Here is a 19,731-nt window from a genome sequence, read left to right as displayed (position 1 = left end):
CAAGGTATCTAATTAGCCGGCCTCCACGGGTTCCCCACAACGGGGTGGAGACGGGGCATCTCCCACGAATCTCTGTTGGAATTTGCACGTTCTCCCTCTGACGCCGGTGGGTTTACCGCGGGGTGTGTGGTTCCCTCCCACGTCCCAGAGACGTACGGTGGGTTAATCGGCCAGTGTGTGGGTGTTGGCGTCTGACAGAGAGGGTCATTGGTTGAGCAACAGGGGAATGAGCGGATAGGTGGGACTGACGAGGAAGAGGATTGAAACTCCCTGTTTAATGATCCGTCACTAGTGTGTGTGCGGGACAGAACCTGAGGAAGCACACAGCCGTTGCAACAAACAGGAGTCAGACGATCAGCCGAACTAGACTCAAGATTTAATCATTGCAAATTACAAGCAGGGGACCGCGTGGGTGGGTGTAGGTGTGTGCGTGCAGGTGTCAATATCGGTCTGTGTCTGTAAGCGTTGCCGGTCTGTCTGTATCCTCTGAGCGATCCCGGGTTGTGGGTGCAGACACACGTGCTCCAGGGGTGGGGGAAGAGGAGGCCCATCAGTCGTAGTACTCCACCAGCGTGGCGCTCCCCTCCACGGCCCGTCGAGTGAAGGAGGAGGCGGTGAGCAGGAGGTGGCCAATCCCATACAGAAGCGTAGACATTGCTCGCAGCAGCTCTCTGGGAAAGTAAAACTGGCAATGAGATACCAGGTAGGGGCTCCCTCCACAACATCCCAATACTCACTCCCAAGTACAGGGTGAGGTTCCCTCCACGGTGCATGATCACATACTCTCAAGAACAGGGTGAGGCTCCCACCTCACCTTCCAACACACTCCAAATGCAGGGTGAAGCTCCCTCCACACTATCCCATCACAGACTGAAGAGGAGAGGGTGAGGCTCCCTCCAGACTGTCCCGTTGCCCACTCTGAAGGACAGGCCGACGCTTCCTCCACGCTGTCCCGTAAAACACTCCCAAGTGCGGACTGAGTCTCCTGCGGCATTGTCCAATCACACACAAGGGCATGGTGAGGCTCCCTCCACACCATCCCAACACACACTCCCAGGACAGGGTGAGTTCCCTCCACACTGTCCCATTATACAATCCCACGGACATGGTGAGGCTCCCTCCACACCATCCCAACACACACTCCCAGGACAGGGTGAGTTCCCTCCACACTGTCCCATTATACAATCCCACGGACATGGTGAGGCTCCCTCCACACCATCCCAACACACACTCCCAGGACAGGGTGAGTTCCCTCCACACTGTCCCATCATACAATCCCACGGACATGGTGAGGCTCCCTCCACACCATCCCAACACACACTCCCAGGACAGGGTGAGTTCCCTCCACACTGTCCCATCATACAATCCCACGGACATGGTGAGGCTCCCTCCACACCATCCCAACACACACCCCAAGTGCAGAGTGAGGCTCCATCCGCACTGACCCATCACACACCCCCTAGGACAGGATGAAGACCCTCCATGCTGTCCTGTCACACACACCCAAGGAGAGGGTGGGGCTCCCTCCACACCCTCATCACACAATCCTAAACACAGGGTGGGGCTTCCAACATGCCTTCCCATCATATAATCCCAGGGTCATGGTGAGACTCCCATCACAATCTCCCAAGGGCATAGTGATGCTCCCTCCACACTATCCCATAACACACTCCCAAGGACAGGTTGGGTTCCCTCCACACTGTCCCATCCTACAATCCCAAGGACCTGGTGAGACTCCTGCTGCACTGACCCATAGCACACTCCCAAGGATGAGGTGAGGCTCTTTCCAGGCCGAACAATCACCCACTCCCAAGGATAGGGTGGGGCACCCTCCACACCATCCGGTCACACACGTGGAGGGATAGTGGAAGGCTCCCTCCACTCCATACCGTCACACAATCCGAAGGGCAGAGTCAGGCTCCTTCCACACTGTCCCATCACACACTCAAACGGATAGGGCGAGGCTGTGTCACACCATCCCAACACACGCAGCCAAGGACAGGGTGAGGGTCCCTCCACACCTTCCCAAGTGCAGAATGAGGTTCCCTGCACACCATCCCATCACAGATTCAAAAGGACAAGCTGATGCTCCCTCCGCAGATCCCATCACACACTCAAACGGACAGGGAGAGGCTCTGTCCACACCAACACAACTCACACTCCTAAGGACAGGGTGAGGGTCCCATCCGCCATTCCCAAGGATGAGGTGAGGCTCTTTCCAGGCCGAACAATCACCCACTCCCAAGTGCAGAGTGAGGTTCCCTCCACGTTGTCCCATCGCAAGGAGAGGGTGGGGCTCCCTCCACACCCTCATCGCACAACTCTAAGCACAAGGTGGGGCTCCCTCCAAAACATCCCATCCTACAATCCCAAGGATATGGTGAGGCTCCCTCCACACCATTCAAACACACACTCCCAAGTGCAGAGTGAGTCTCCATCCGCACTGACCCATCACACACCCCCTAGGACAGGATGAAGACCCTCCATGCTGTCCTGTCACACACACCCAAGGAGAGGGTGGGGCTCCCTCCACACCCTCATCGCACAATCCTAAACACAGGGTGGGGCTCCCAACATGACTTCCCATCCGAAGGATATGGTGAGGTTCTCGTTACAGTCTCCCAATGGTATGGTGAGGCTACCTCTGCACACCCCCATCACACTCTCCCTAGGAAAGTGGGAGCCTCCCTCCAGGGCGACCCATTGCACACTGACAATGAGCGGGTGAGGCTCACTCCATCACACACTCCCAAGGGCAGGCTGAAGCTCCCTCCACACCATCCCATCATAAACTCAAAAGGGCATGGTGAGGCTCCCTCCATATGATGCCAACACACACGCCCAAGGGCCCCCATCACACACCCCAAGTGCAGAGTCAGGCTCCCTCTGCATAGTCCAATTACACACGCCCAAGGGTAGGGTTAGGCTCCCCCCATCACACCCTTTCAAGGGCAGCTGAGGCTCCCTCCACACCATCCGAAAACCCCACTCCCAAAGATGGGGTGAGGCTACCCCCACACATCCCAAAAACCACTCCAAAGGACGTGAGGCTGCCTCCACACTATCCCATCACATACTCCCAAAAATAGGGTGAGGCTGCCTCCACACCATCCCGTAACACACTTGGAGGGATAGTGGCAGGCTCCCTCCACAATCCCAAGGACAGAGTGAGGCTCCCTCCACACTGTCCCATCACACACTCAAAAGGACTGGGCGAGGCTCCCTCCACACCTTCCTATCACACATTCCCAAGAATGTGTGAGGCTCCTTCCAGACCGAACAATCAGACACTCCCAAGGACGGAGTGAGTCTCCCTCCATCACCGACTCCCAAGTACAGAGTGAGGTTCCCTCACGCTGTCCCATCACACACTTGCAAGGAGAGGGTGGGGGTCCCTCCACACCTTCTCATCACACAATCATAAGCACAGTGTAGGGCTCCCTCCAAACCGTCTCATCCTACAATCCCAAGGACATGGTGGGGCTCCCATCACATCAGCCAAGGACACGGTGAGGCTCCCTCCACACTGTCCCAACACACACTCCCAAGGACAGGGTGAGGCCCCTCCATGATGTCCCATCTCACGGTTCTGAGGGAGAGGGAAGGGCTCCCTCCACACCTTCTCATCAGACAATTCTAAGCACAAGCTGGGGCTCCCAACATGACTTCCCATCGTGCTCTCCCAACGACATGGTGAGGCTACCTCTGCACTATCCCATCACGCTCTCCCTAGGAAAGTATGAGGCTCCCCCCAGGCCCACCTATCATGCACTCACAAGGAGCAGGTGAGGCTCACTTCATCACACACTTCCAAGTGCAGGGTGAGGCTCCCCCCATCACACACATCCAAAGGCAGGTGAGGCTCCCCCTACGCATCCCAAAACCAGGACAGGGTGAGGCTCTGTCTACACTGTGCCATTACACACTCCCAAGAATAGGGTGGGTCTCCCTCCACACCATTCTGTCACACACTTCGAGGGATGGTGTGAGGCTCCCTCAACACCGTCCCTTCACGCACTCCCTAGGACCTAGTGAGGCTCCCTCCATCATACACTCCCAAGGGCAGAATAAGGCTCACTCAAGGACAGGCTGACACTCCCTCCACACTATCCCAACACACACTTCCAAGGACAGGGTGCATCTCCCTTCACACAGTCCCATCACACTCATAAGGACAGGGTGAGGCTCCCTCCATACAGCCCATCACACAGTCCCATCACACTCCCAAGGACAGGATGAGGCTCCCTCCATACAGCCAATCACACAGTCCCAAGGAGAAGTGAAGCTCCATCCACACTGTCCCATCACCCACTCCCAAGTGCAGGGTGAGGCTCTCTCCAGGTTGCTCAATCACCCACTTCCAAGATCTCCTATGGGGATCCATCAGCACTGTCCTATCACACACTCCCAAGGACAGAGCTAGGCTCCTTCTACACTGTCCCATCACAGACACCCAATGACAGGGTGAAACTGTCCACACCATCTCACCCCACACTCCAAAGTAGAGGATGAGGGTCCCTCCATCACACTCTCCGAAGTGCAGATTGAGCGTCCTTGCATGCTGTCCCATCACACACTCCCAAGGACAGGGTAAGACTCCCTCCACACAATCCCATTATACATGCCTAGGGACTAAGGACCTGCTCGCTCCACATCGTCCCATCACAAACTCACAAAGGCAGAGTGAGGCTCCTATCACACACACCCAAGGACAGCGTGAGGCTCCCTCCATCACACACTCCCAAGTGCAGTGTGTGGTTCCTTCTGCTGTGTCGCGTAACACACTCCTAAGGAGAGCATGAGGCTCCCTCCGCGCCATCCCATCTCACATTCTGAAGGACAGGTTCAGACACAGGGCAAGGCTCCCTCCATGCCGTCCCATCACACACTCCCAGGAACAGCATGAGGCTAGACGTAGAACATATATCTATATTTGTTCACCCAATTCCTCCTCCACTGTGGATGTGAAATAATCCCAGAATTTATTCCCAAATCTGAAGGAGCACGTTCTCCACATGGTAATGTGGTAGATAGAACATAGAATAGTACAGCACAGTACAGGCTCTTCGGCCCACAATGTTGTGCCGACCCTCAGACCCTGCCTCCCATATAAGCCCCCACCTTAAATTCCTCCATATACCTGTCTAGTAGTCTCTTAAACTTCACTAGTGTATCTGCCTCCACCACTGACTCAGGCGGTGTATTCCACGCACCGACCACTCTCCGAGTAAAGAACCTTCCTCTAATATCCCCCTTGAACTTCCCACCCCTTACCTTAAAGCCATGTCCTCTTGAATTGAGCAGTGGTGCCCTGGGGAAGAGGTGCTGGCTATCCACTCTATCTATTCCCCTTATTATCTTGTACACCTCTATCATGTCTCCTCTCATCCTCCTTCTCTCCAAAGAGTAAAGCTCTAGCTCCCTTAATCTCTGATCATAATGCATACTCTCTAAACCAGGCTGCATCCTGGTAAATCTGCTCTGTACCCTTTCCAATGCTTCCACATCCTTCCTACAGTGAGGCAACCAGAACTGGACACAGTACTCCAAGTGTGGCCTAACCAGAGTTTTATAGAGCTGCATCATTATATCGCGACTCTTAAATTCTATCCCTCGATTTATGAAAGCTAACACCCCATAAGCTTTCTTAACTACCCTATCCACCTGTGAGGCAACTTTCAGGGATCTGTGGACATGTACCCCCAGATCCCTCTGCTCCTCCACACTACCAAGTATCCTGCCATTTACTTTGTACTCTGCCTTGGAGTTTGTCCTTCCAAAGTGTACCACCTCACACTTCTCTGGGTTGAACTCCATCTGCCACTTCTCAGCCCACTTCTGCAAACTATCAATGTCTTTCTGCAACCTTCGACAATCCTCTACACTATCTACAACACCACCAACCTTTGTGTCGTCTGCAAACTTGCCAACCCACCCTTCTACCCCCGCATCCAGGTGGTTAATAAATAATCGAGTATGGGACTCACACCCTGCCCCGCCCCCAGCTACACATACAGGATAATGCACACTTTGCTATTGATCCTTATTGTGGGAGTTTTGTTCTGCTCTGGGCACGCCATCCTGTGCATAGGGATGTGGTGTCTTCCCTTTACTGCTGCCCCCCCAATCACTCATCCAGTGAGCTCATTTTCACCCCCACTTCAATCTCGGTCGTTTATGCAGAAAAGGAGACTTTCTTGGCCAGAAAAGTCGTTACCCAGGCAAAACAGTCAAGGTCAGTTGGTTAGTCATAGTCATTCTGCAGAAGTCATTCCTGCCTGTGGCCATCAAACTTTACAACTCCTCCCTTGGAGGGTCAGACACCCTGAGCCAATAGGCTGGTCCTGGACTTATTTCCTGGCATAATTTACATATTACTATTTAACTATTTATGGTTTTATTACTATTTAATTATTTATGGTGCAACTGTAACGAAAACCATTTTCCGCTGGGATCAATAAAGTCTGACTATGACTATGACTATGACTATCCAACTAACCTTGACCGTTTTGTTTGGATAATGACTTCTCTGGCCAAGGAAGTCTCCTTTTCTGCATAATGACCTCTCTGGGAAAAAAAAACACTGCTGTCCTATCAAACCCGTAACACCCCACTGCTCGATAAAACTTTCACCCTCTGCCCACCCCACCCTGCCACTCTTCGGGCATGGATGGAGTGGCTGAACTTTCGGGACAGCGTCTGCCGAGAATGCAGCTCTCCAGACTTGGGAATACCCTGAGGCATCCATCCTCTACCCGTTCCTGAGGTGTCACACCTTACTATTACCGTGGAGGCCATACGGATGTCTCCATTACCCTGTCCTCAGATGCACCCCACTCCCCCGCCCCCACCACCAAATCGGCTTCTCCGCATTACCTTATGACCTTCTTAGGCCCCAGACACTTGATGTCAAAGGTCATGGAGTAAAGTCCGTAGAACGTAGCCCTGATGTTGACAGAACCAAAGAGGTCCTTGGGGTTGAGCTTGTAGATGTCAAAGGTGATCCGGGCGATGTCTTTGCTGTTTTTTGGTTTCTGGGTCAGAGCATAGGATACCATTCCCCTCTGTAAAACATCGGCAAACTGATCAGACACAGGGTGAGATTCCCTCCAAACTGTCCCGTCACACACTCTCAGGACAGGGTCAGACACAGGGTGAGGCTCCCTCCACACTGTCCCATCACACACCCCCAGGGACAGGGTCAGACACAGGGTGAGGCTCCCCCCACACCGTCCCGTCACACGCTCCCAGGGACAGGGTCAGACCCAGGGTGAGGCTTCCCCCACACCGTCCCGTCACACACCCCCAGGGACAGGGTCAGACACAGGGTGAGGCTCCCGTCACACACTCCCAGGGACAGAGTCAGACACAGGGTGAGGCTCCCGTCACACCCCCAGGGACAGGGTCAGACCCAGGGTGAGGCTCCCCCCACACCGTCCCGTCACACACCCCCAGGGACAGGGTCAGACACAGGGTGAGGCTCCCCCCACACCGTCCCGTCACACACCCCCAGGGACAGGGTCAGACCCAGGGTGAGGCTCCCCCCACACCGTCCCGTCACACACCCCCAGGGACAGGGTCAGACCCAGGGTGAGGCTCCCCCCACACCGTCCCGTCACACACCCCCAGGGACAGGGTCAGACCCAGGGTGAGGCTCCCCCCACACCGTCCCGTCACACACCCCCAGGGACAGGGTCAGACCCAGGGTGAGGCTCCCTCCACACCATCTCTGCTCCCAATCCACATACACCTTTCCCTAGCCAAGAAACTGGGAGTTATCCCTGCTGCTGGAGCTGAGGTTGGATGTTTCTGTTTCTGTGCCAATGGCAGCACTGGTGCCTCCACTTTCAGAAACCCTCAGGTGCCTGTGACCCTCCAGCACAGAAATAGGTCTTTCAGCCCATCACATCCATGCTAGCTTCCCATTTCTACGTTAAGCCAGTATTTCACCTACATGGTACCTATTGAAGTCCCTGTCTAAATGCCTCTTAGTTGTTTCTGATGCCATCACCCTCTCTGTGTGTGTAAAAGATTTACCCCTCTAGTCACCTCCCGTTAATCCTATACTCTTTTTGATGCCTCCACCTTGGAGAGAAAGTCTGGCTACCTCCCGACTCTGTGCCCTCTTTGACTTAAATCTCTTCACCTCTCAACCTCCTTCGCCCCAGGTAAAACAAGCCCACTCTCTCATTGTCACAGATACTTAGAGATGTGCCTTCACCCAGCTCGTCAATGCTGACCACGTTGTCTAGCGAGCTAGTCCCATCCACCTGCATTTGTTCTGTAACCCTCTGAATCCCTCGAATCCACGGCCTGCATCGCACACAGTTTCTGGCAGCTCATTCCAAATACGCACCACCATTTGCATGAACACGAGAGATTTGCAGATTCTGTGAACTCCGCAGGTGAGGCAATGGAAATGAATAAACAGTCAACGTCTTGGGCCGAGACCCTTCATCAGGACAGGAAAGAAAGGGGGGAAAAGCCAGAACTAGTAGGTGGAGGGAGTCTCACTCTATGTCTACCCCTGTCACTGGGAGTGTGTGACGGGACGGTGTGGAGGGAGCCTCACCCTGTGTCTGACCCCGTCCCTGGGAGTGTGTGATGGGACGGTGTGGAGGGAGTCTCACCCTGTGTCTGACCCCGTCCCTGGGAGTGTGTGACAGGATGGTGTGGGGGGGAGCCTCACCCTGTGTCTGACCCTGTCCCTGGGAGTGTGTGATGGGATGCTGTGGAGGGAGCCTCACCCTGTGTCTGACCCCGTCCCTGGGAGTGTGTGACGGGATGGTGTGGAGGGAGCCTCACCCTGTGCCTGACTCTGTCCCTGGGAGTGTGTGATGGGACGGTGTGGAGGGAGCCTCACCCTGTGTCTGACCCTGTCCCTGGGAGTGTGTGACGGGACGGTGTGGAGGGAGTCTCACCCTGTGTCTGACCCTGTCCCCGGGAGTGTGTGATGGGACGGTGTGGAGGGAGCCTCACCCTGTGTCTGACCCTGTCCTGGGGAGTGTGTGATGGGACAGTGTGGAGGGAGCCTCACCCTGTGTCTGACCCTGTCCCTGGGAGTGTGTGACGGGACGGTGTGGAGGGAGCCTCACTGTGTCTGACCCTGTCCCTGGGAGTGTGTGTCGGGACGGTGTGGGGGGAGCCTCACCCTGTGTCTGACCCTGTCCCTGGGAGTGTGTGACGGGATGGTGTGGAGGGAGCCTCACCCTGTGTCTGGGACAGGGTGAACTAGAATGCGATGGGTGAAGCCAGGTGGCGGGGGGGTGGAAAAGGTAAAGGGCTGGAGAAGAAGGGATCATCGGAGAGGAAGGGGAAGGATAAGAAACACCAGGAGGAGGTGATAGGTGGGTGAGGAGAAAAGAGGAGGTAAGGGGAGGGGTGTGAAGCGAGGTGGAAGTTTTACTGGAAATTGGAGAAATCGATGAAGTAGTTGCTCCAGGTCTCCCTTTTAAATCTCTGACCTCTGATCTTAAAGCTTTGCCTCCTTGTTTTAGCAGCCTCTCCCTGGAAAAAAAAACCCTGTACTTTCACCCTGTCTATGTCATCATGATCGTGTACACTTCTATCATCACTCCAATCCTCCCTCCCCCAATCTCCTACAGTCCAGGAAGACTACACACCCTCTCTGGGTAGATCAGACCAGGTCCAGGCAACACCCTGGTAAATCTTTTCATTATCATTTCTAGTTTGATTAGCACTATCCTACAACTGGATGATAAAACTGTATATAATACTCACCAGCAACTTATACAACTGCTCCAAAACTTCCCAACTCTGTGCCTGACGGACGAGGGCTGGTGAACCAAATGCCTTCTTCACCACTGCGTCCACCCAAGACACTGCTTTCAGCAAAGTTTGCACTTGCAGCCCTCGATCTCTCTGTTCCATTACACTCCCCATGGTCCTACTATTCACTGTGTGAATCCTACCCTGACCTGGTCTCCCAAAGTGCAATACCTTCCATTTATCTAGATTGAAAGCCTTTTACCGATCAATTCTCAGCCACATATCCAGCTGACCAAGATCTCCCCATAATTTTCATAATCTTCTTCACTGTCTACAACACCACCTTCTTTAAGCTTACCAAACTTCTCCAAACTTACCAACCATGCCTCGTATGTTTACATCCAAATCATTTACATAAATTACAAACATCAAAGGTCTCAGCACTGACCCCTGTGACATACCGTACCACCAGGCACAGGCCTCGAGTCTGTGCAACAACCCTCGAATGACCCTCTGCTTCAATGAGCAAACGGTGAACCCAATCCATTTTACATCCCGGATCCTGCACTAGACTAGCCTGCCACGAGGGACCTTATCAAAGTCCTCTCCCTGTACCTAATCCAGGTGACACCGAGGGGAACCTCCTTGACAAATTTAGAAAATGTCTACAGCTGTATGGCGGAGAGCATTCTGACTGGCTGCGTCACCGGCTGGTGTGGAGGCTCGAATGCACAAATAGCAGCTGAGGACTGTAGGCTCCATCACAGCAACTAGCCACCTCCCCGCTGAGTACGTCTTCATCCATCATTAAGAGCCTCACCACCGAGGGCATACCCTCTTCTCATCGGGAAAGAGGTACTGGAGCCCAAGAATACACACTCAACTGTTTAAGGACATCTTCATCCCCTCCACCATCTGATTCCTGACGGCCCATGAACATTACCTCACTATTGTAATCTCCTTTTGCACTATTTATATTTTATATCGATTTCACATTGTAACAATAATTTAAAAAAAAACGTTTTGATCTGCACTGCTGCCACCAAACTACAAATTTTGCAATGTACAGTGCCTATAAAAAGTGCTCACCTCCCTTGCAAGTTTTCATCTTTTATTCTTTTGCAACATTAAATCACAAGGGATTTAATTTGGCTTTTTTGACACTGATCAACAGAAAAATTCTCTTTCATGTCAAAGTGAAAACAGATCTCTACAAAGTGATCTAAATTCATTGCAAATATAGAGCACAAAATAATTGATTGCATAATTATTCACACCATTCAAGTCAGTATTTAATAGATGCACCTTTGGTAGCAATTACACCTTGATTCTGCATGGATAGGTCTCTATCAGCTTTGCACATCTGGACACTGCAATTTTCCCCAATTCTTCCTTACAAAACTGCTCAAGCTCTGTCAGATTGCACGGGGATCGTGAGTGAACTACCTGTTTCAAGTCCAGCCTCAAATTCTCCGGGGTTGAGCTTTTCAATAACCCTTTCACCGAGTTGCTTGGAGTGTTCTTTTGTCCTCATGGTGTAGTTTTTGCCGGGATACTGACTCACTTTCCAGATACAGGTGTATTTTTACTACAATCAATGGAAACATCTTGAATGCACACAGTGATCTCCATTTAACTATGTGACTTCTGAAATCAATCGGCTGTACCAGTGATGATTTGGTGTGTCATATTAAAGGGGGTGAAAACTTATGCAATCAGTTATTTTGTGTTTTATATTTGTAATTTAGATCAATTTGTAGAGATCTGTTTTCACTTTGACACAAAAGAGTCTTTTTCTGGTGATCAGTGTAAAAAAAAGCCAAATTGAATCCACTGTGATTCAATGTTGTAAAACAATAAAACATGAAAACTTCCGGGGGCAGGGGGAGGACTACTTTTTATAGGCTCTGTGTGTCGGTGATAGTGAACATTGGTTCTCCAACCCAGACACATCCTTTGGAGAGCACAGTTTCGTGAACGGCACCCTGACCCGCGCGTCTATCTGATGGACTGACCTGTGAGGTCCATCGCTGGCCCTTCTCCAGAACCATCACGACGGTGTCATTGTCCAGGTGATCGAAGAAGTCCTCGGTGTCCACAGCGGTGCCGTCCTCCTCCAGAACCATGCTGACCACCCCGGTGATGAGCAGAGCGTCGAGGGCCTGCAGGGGGAGCAATGGGAAGACTGTCACCCGGCGCCATTCAAATGCAGAGAGGCTAGCGGTGCAGGAGGAGATGCACTCCGCCCTCCCCAGGTTCGGAAAGGGGAGTGGGACGTTAGGTGTTGATGCAAGGAGTGTGGGGTGCATCTTGGTGTGGAACAGTGGGAATGCGGCAGTAGGGCTGAGGATATTCCGATGGGGATTCCTGGTGTGCGTGAGTGAGAGAGAGAGAGAGAATGAATGTGTGTGTGTGTGTGCCCGCCCGCCCAAGTGGTTAAGGCATTTGACTAGCAATCTGAAGGTTGTAAATTCGAGCCCCAGCTGAGGCAGCATGTTGTGTCTTTGAGCAAGGCACTTAACCACACATTGCTCTGTGATGACACCAGTACCAAGCTGTATGGGTCCTAATGCCCTTCCCTCGGACAACATGGGTGTCGTGGAGAGGGGAGACTTGCAGCATGGGCAACTGCTGGTCTTCCGTACAACCTTGCCCAGGCCTGCGCCCTGAATGCTTGTGTGTGAGACAGAATGTGTGTGTGTTGGTGTAAGTGCATGTGTGTGTGTGTGTGAGAGAGAGAGAGAGAGATAAAGAGAGTGTGTGAGTAGTGATTGGATGTTTGTGGATGACGTGCGTGGTGATTGTATGAGGGTTAGACAGTGGTGTGTGTGTGTGGATAGCATGAATGGTGACTGTATGTGGATCGAGTGTTTGGCGTGTATGTGTGAATTGACATACGTGTTGGTAGATTGTGTGTGACATTTGTGTGTACTCAGGGTGTTTGGATGGTGCAGGTATGGATGACATGCGTGTGCGTGTTTGGATGCATGTGTGGTAATCATATGTGGTGTGTGTGTGTGTGTGTAACATGATTTGATTAAACGCGCCCGCACCCCCCCCCCCACCACCACATGGTCTCTGTGATGCAACGTCCCGTGGACTCCCACCTCCACCTCCCCTTGCCCCTCCGGACGCACCTTGTTGACGAGCTCCCTCAGGGTCCCGGCGGTGAGGCCTTTGCGGCGAGAGCGGTCGTGGTTGCAGACGCGGAAGGGCCGCTGGGGGGGCTCGGAGTTCCACCACCTCCTGGTCAGGTCGGCGCTGGCCGTCGTCACTGATCTGTGGGTGAGGGGTGGGGGAAGGTCAAACACCGGTCCCGCCTCACTCAGCCCCACCCCCGGAGACCGGAGGACCGACACCTGCGCGCAGATTAGGGGCAGGAGGACGCCTCTCGGCCATTCTCTTCCACTCTCCCACTCCGGCTGGGTATCCTGACCCCACACCCTACTTACCCCTAATCCCCAAACTCGCTCCACTCCCCCCCCCCCCAACGCCACACATACTCATTTATGGGGAATCCCTCCCACCCCCAGCCTCATTCGCTTAGGAAGGGGGTCCCAAAGCCCCGCCCCTCCTTCCGAGAGAGGGAGAAGTCCCTCCTGCCACCGCCCCCACCCCACCCCACCCCACCCCACCCACCACCAGCGTCTCCGTCGTAATCGGACTACGACTTTTGCAGCTCGCTCGGCGTCTCTAAAATCCTGGTTACGCACGCACACCGCAACCGCCCCCCATCCCCGTCTCCCCTACCGATCGGCGGGTTAGGAGAAACTGCGGCCAGCAAGTGTCCGCATCTACAGACCCCTCAGAATTGCCACGGAACCCGACGGGGGCGATTACGAAGCCGTGCGGGGTGGTGGTGGTGGTGTTTGCCCTCATTAGGCGGGGATTGAGTTCCAGAGCTGCGATGTAAAGTCACAGCTCTGGCTGGACCACACTTGGGATATTGGTCACCTCGCCCTGGGGAGGATCTGGGAGCTCTAGAGGAGGCGCAGAGGAGATTTGCCAGGGTCCTGCCTGGTTAGAGAATCTGTTTTAGACGGAACGGATGAGCGAGCTGGGGCTTTTATCCTTTGGAGCGAAGGAGGGTGAGACTTGATCGAGGTGTTTCAAGATGAGGGGCACAAGTTAGGTGGACGGGCAGCGTCTCTTTTTCTCCACGGGATGGCAATGGTTCACAGCAGAGGACATCCTTCTAAGGTGAGCGGAGGGGAGCTTAGGGGAGATGTCCGAGGTAAGTTTTTACACAGCGAGACTGCCGGTAGAGGGACGTTTAAAAGGCTCTTGGACAGGCACAAGGATGAAAGAAAAACGGGAGATTACGGGCTGTGTGGGAGGGAAGTGTTAAATTGACCGTGGAATAGGTGAAAAGGCTGGCGCAACACGGTGGGCCGAAGGGCCTTACTGTGCTACACAGAGATTGGAATCATTGACGTACAGCAGAGGAACCGGCCCTTCGGCCCATTTCGTTCATGCTGACTAAATTGCCCAGTTACGCTGAGTGGGAGAGGGGTCTGCTTTTGGCCCAACTCCCAATACACCTTTCCTGTCAAGTATCTGTCCAAGAATCTTTACACCCACCTTTACCACTTCCCCTAGCAACTCGGTCCACACACCCACCACCCTCTGTGTGAAAAATTGCCCCTCTCAAGGTCCCCTTTCACCTTAATCCCGTGCCTTTATTTCTGGGAAAAGACTATCCTATCTGAGGGCCTCTGTCGGACAGGGTTGGCCATGGATGTTGTGTCCTAGCTGTCTAGAGACGCGAGCCTGGAGAGCAAGCTGTTGCCCAAGTAGCAGACTCCCCCTCTCCGCCCTGCTGATGAACCCAACGAAACGGCAGAGACCCACGCAGTTTGGTACTAGCGCTCTCTCAGGAGTTGCCAGTCGGCATTGGACTCAATGTCGGACTGCCTCAGGGATTGCAGTTCCGGAATTTTACCTCGGGGTTTACTCCCGAAGCCTCCCCCATGAGTGGGTATCGTCACAAGGCAGCGGAGACTTGAGATCAGAGTTTTCCTTCTCCCTGATGAGCTGCCAACCACGGGCTGACGAGCCCCACCTGCCCGAAGCGACTGTTTGTAAGGCGCCAGTAACCCGCCTTTGCCCCGTCTCCGGTCAGTGGAAACGGTTCCGCCGGGCTTAGTAGCCAAGCCACACGTGAGCCCTGCCGAAGGGTCTCGGCCCGAAACGGCGACTGTACTTTTTTCGTCGATGCTGCCTGGCCTGCTGAGTTGCTGCAGCGTTTCCTGTGTGTTGCGGCAAGGCCGGGTGCCGGGCGGCTGTCGGGGGCTATTTGAGAGCATTTAACGGGTAGTGGGAGCTTATCCCTGTTACCACCCCCACCTCTGGCTGTAACAACCCTAAGGAACCCTATTTACCCCCCCCCCTTATAATTCCATCAGGTCACCCCTCAGCTTCCCACGTTCCAGTGAGAACAATCTCAGCCTGTGCAAGCTCCCCTTACAACCACGTTCCTCTGTTCCAGCAACACCCTCGGCGGGCTGTCGGGGGAGTAGATACAATAGCGAGACTCTTCCCATTGCTACCTTCAGGGAGGAGGTACAGGAGCCTGAAGACCCGCACTCAGTGTTTGAGGGAGAGCTTCTTCCCCACGGTCATCAGACTTCCAAACCCATGAACATTAGCTCACTATCTCTCTGTCGCTCTACCTAGCTAGTCATCCATTCATTCACTTATCATTGTAGCTTAATGCCTTGCGTTCTACTACAATTTCTCCACACATACCAGCGATAAAATGACTCTGATTCTGTCTACGAAGCCTGCGGAAAGGGGGAGCTGTCCGAGTTTGTTTCGAACACTATCGTTAGGACTGCACCGAATAAACTAGCCGCTGTACCCGTCCACTTCAAGGTTCGACGTGTTGTGCTTTCAGAGATGCTCTCTGCACACCGCTGTTGCAAAACGTGTGTATTTGAGTCACTGTCGCCTTCGAGTCTGACCTCTCTCATTAACAAGGCGTTTTCGCCCACAGAAAAAAATGTTCCTTCACTGAATGTTGTGCTCGCACCATTCTCTGTAAAACCTGGAGAGTATCGTGTGTGAAAATTGTCCTGTCCACCGGGTGAGTGTTTAATTGGTCTGTCATGTGACATCACGGGATTGGTCGGTCCCGCGGGCTTGACCGTCTATCAATTAACGTCTAACCTACTCATTCCGACCTTGTGAACGTGTTCATGGTTTTCCAGGTGACAAGCAGCACTGGTCACGATAAATGCTCTTTAATTGCAGCAGTGGCGACGAGGATTAAATCTGTGACACTCTCTCTTTTGGAACGCACGTTCCCATTTGAACAGTGAGCATGGATGGAAAAGTCGAGGAATACGGTGATCAGCAGTCTTCGAGATACTCAAACCACCCCATCTGGCACCAACAATCATTCCACAGTCAAAATCACTTATTTCTTCCCCATTCTGATGTTTGGTCTGAACAACAGCTGAACCTCTTGACCAAGTCCGCATGCTTTTATGCTTCGAGTTGCTGCCACATGATTGGCTGATTGGATATTTGCATTAACGAGCAGGTGTACAGGTGTGCCTGTAACATGGTCACTGGGTATATTTATGTGTGTCGCTTACAGTAACAATGTCACGATATGAAATGGATGATAGAGAAGTGGAGGGTTAAGTGAGAAGGAAGTGTTAGATTGGTCTTGGAGCAGGTCAGCGCAACGCAGTGGTCCGAAGGGCAGGTTCTATTCAGTGATAATGAACCTGATTCTGAATATGGACCCTACCCAGGTAAATAGGATTAGCTGCCATCAGCTTCATCAGATCAGCGAGACCCGGTGGGCCAACCCAACTGATGCCATCTGCCTGCACGTGATCTACATTCTGTTCACCCGTCTGTCTAAAAGCATCGTGACGTCATCTGCTTCCACCCCACCCCCCCCCCCGGCAGCCCGTCTCGGACATCCCCCTCTCTCCGTGCAGAAAAAAAAACCCTGCCTTCCAAATCTCCTTTAAGCTATTCTCCATATCACCTGGTATTTGACATTTGCGCCCTGGGGAAGAAAGATTCTGACTGTCTGCCCTATCTGTGCCGCAATTTTATAACCTTCAATCGGGTCTCCCCTCGGCCTGAGACGCTCCAGAGAAAGCAACACAAGACATCCTGATCCAGTGACGAGTCCCAGCGAGACCACCCCAGGAACATTGTGCACAGCACTGGTCTCGTGACTCTAAGAATGCGAGGTGTGTGACATCGGGGGTCGGGGGGGGGGGAAGGTTCATCGCATCCGTCCCTGGAACGGGTGTGGTGGGCGTGGATTTTCCTCTGAGGAGGGATTAAGCAGATGGGACCTCTGGGGTTTGGGAGAACGAGAGCAACGAGAGTTTGGGAAAACTCTCCCGGGCGTGACGGGGCACATTTTCCCCCTGACTGGGATGTCCCAGAGCTGGGAGGGGGTGGTGGGTCACCGTCCCAGAATAGAAGGTCAGCTGTTCAGAGAGAGCTTTCTATCCCCTGCCCTCCCTTCCGCCCCCAGGAAAGTAAATCTCTGGAATTCTACCCCCCAGCACAGAGGGAGGGGGATCGGTGAGTTCTGGACGTGAAGGGAAGACAGGGTCAGTGCAGGGGGTGAGGCTGAGGCAGGGGGTCAGTCCTGGTTTGATAGGACGGGGGTGGGGGTTGGGTGACATCAGGAATGGTGGGGGGTCCCGTATTCATTGCAGAGCGATGCGGAGGGGGTCGCTGGGTCGTTTCAGGGGAAAGGGTTCCCTTACCGGGAAGGAACGGGCAGGTTGGGTTTTCTCGTTGGGACTCAGGGTAAGGAGAGGTGATCTTATTGAAAGGTGGAGATGATGAGGGAGGGGGGATTTCGCGGGGAGAGGGACGCCACGGGGGAGATGCTGAGAGGATGGTTCTCTTGGTGGGAGAATCCAGAACCAAGGGGGGAGGGGGAACAGTCTCCGTCCCGTTAAGACGGAGATGAGGAGGGATTCCTTGTGTGGGAGGAGCGCGGAATCTCCTCACCTCACCCCTCCCAGAGCGCTGGGGATGTCCGGATACCAGAAATATTCGGGGTTAGGGGTCGCCGAGGGGAGAGGGCGATTGGATCAGGGTGGGAAATTACACGGCGGTTTCACGGCGGCTGGGAGGTGGGGGGTTGCTCCGCCTCCCTCCCGGACTAACCTGATCAGCGAGGAGGCCGAGGATATGTAACCCCGGGACCCCAGGAAGCCGGCCTGATCCTCGCTGGCACGCCTGGATACCGAGCCTTCGTCGGGACGCGGCCCACAGAGAGACATGGTGCTCCTTCCAGCCGCCGGGTTTCGACAGGAAACGCAGGTCAGGTCTCTGGAAGATCAAATCAGTGCAGGGCGTCCGCGAGCAGAGGGAGGATAGCGAGATCCTGGACTTTGATCCCGTCGTAAGCAGTCCAAAGTCCGGATAATTATTCATAGTTGTGCTGGTGTGAGATTAGAGGGAGCGAGAGGTCTCCTCCCCCACCCCAGAGCTACCCCTTCGCGCCCCCCCAGCCCAAATACAGAGCCAGAGTAACATACAAAATAAACAGCGGAGACAGGTAGTGTTTATTGAACCTTCAGAAATCTGATGGCGAGGGGACGAAACTGTCCCTAAAACATTTAGTGTAGGTCTTCAGGCTCCTGCAGCCCCTCCCGGATGATAGGGATGAGAAGGGGGCACGTCCTGGGTGATGGGGGTCTTCAGGCTCCTGCAGCCCCTCCCGGATGATAGGGATGAGAAGGGGGCACGTCCTGGGTGATGGGGGTCTTCAGGCTCCTGCAGCCCCTCCCGGATGATAGGGATGAGAAGGGGGCACGTCCTGGGTGATGGGGGTCTTCAGGCTCCTGCAGCCCCTCCCGGATGATAGGGATGAGAAGGGGGCACGTCCTGGGTGATGGGGGTCTTCAGGCTCCTGCAGCCCCTCCCGGATGATAGGGATGAGAAGGGGGCACGTCCTGGGTGATGGGGGTCTTCAGGCTCCTGCAGCCCCTCCCGGATGATAGGGATGAGAAGGGGGCACGTCCTGGGTGATTCAGTGACGGACGGCGCCTTCTCGAGGCAGCGCATTGGGAAGATGTCCTCGACAGAGTGGCGGCTGCTGCCCGTGTCGGAGCTGGCGGAGTCATCAGCCCTCATGATCCCGGGCCTGGAGCTTTCATCCCGGGCGGCGGCGTAACCGGCCGGAATCCTCCCCACCGGGCGTCCGCAGAAGTCTGCAGGACGAACCGAATTCTGGATCGCCTTCTTCGCGAGTGCCGGGTGTTGGGCCCAGGACTGATCCCCGCCACCCCCCACCCCGTGATGTTGACAGCAGGAACTTGAAGCTGCAGGCCCTTTCCACCGCCGACCCCTCGGTAAGGGCAGGTGTGGGCTCCGCACGCAGCGGACGATGGACGGAGGTCACAGACTCAGAGTTGTGCACCCCGGAAACAGAGCTCTCCCGAGCCGGTCCCACTTCAAACTTCAGTTCGTTCAGAAAAAAAAACTTGAGAAAGTCTTAAGATGATGGAAATCTAAAGCAACGTACAGGTGGACCCCCCAGCATTTTCTGTCCGTACAAGAAAAAACACCTTAGCAACATCACAGGCGCAAGGCATCAGATAAAGAGCATTCAGAAGGACACAGGCATCAATAATGCACACATCAAAGTTGCTGGTGAACACAGCAGGCCAGGCAGCATCTCTAGGAAGAGGTACAGTCGACGTTTCAGGCCGAGACCCTTCGTCAGGACTAACTGAAGGAAGAGTAAGAGATTTGAAAGTGGGAGGGGGAGGGGGAGATCCAAAATGATAGGAGAAGACAGGAGGGGGAGGGATGGAGCCAAGAGCTGGACAGGTGATTGGCAAAAGAGGATATGAGAGGATCATGGGACAGGAGGCCCGGGGAGAAGGAAAGGGGGGGGGGAAATACCCAGAGGATGGGCAAGGGGTATAGTCAGAGGGACAGAAGGAGAAAAAGGAGAGTGAGAGAAAGAATGTGTGTATATAAATAAATAACGGATGGGGTACGCGG

The 19,731-nt window shown here is 53.9% G+C and overlaps 1 protein-coding gene across 1 annotated transcript; it reads right to left on the bottom strand.

Annotated features, from left to right (window-relative positions):
* Window positions 1-359: 359 nt before the first annotated feature.
* cideb (cell death inducing DFFA like effector b) lies at window positions 360-18,106 on the bottom strand. The gene is made up of 5 exons (XM_063039114.1): window positions 17,884-18,106; window positions 12,867-13,008; window positions 11,745-11,891; window positions 6,877-7,064; window positions 360-671 (listed from the first exon to the last, which is right to left on the bottom strand). The coding sequence occupies exons 1-5, from the start codon at window positions 17,997-17,999 to the stop codon at window positions 551-553; spliced, it is 714 nt and encodes a 237-aa protein (XP_062895184.1). The 5' UTR covers window positions 18,000-18,106; the 3' UTR covers window positions 360-550.
* Between the last annotated feature and the right edge of the window lie 1,625 nt (window positions 18,107-19,731).

Source organism: Mobula hypostoma, assembly GCF_963921235.1.
Source record: "Mobula hypostoma chromosome 10 unlocalized genomic scaffold, sMobHyp1.1 SUPER_10_unloc_4, whole genome shotgun sequence".
Lineage (NCBI taxonomy): Eukaryota > Metazoa > Chordata > Chondrichthyes > Myliobatiformes > Myliobatidae > Mobula > Mobula hypostoma.
This window is presented reverse-complemented; position numbering and strand designations above follow the sequence as displayed.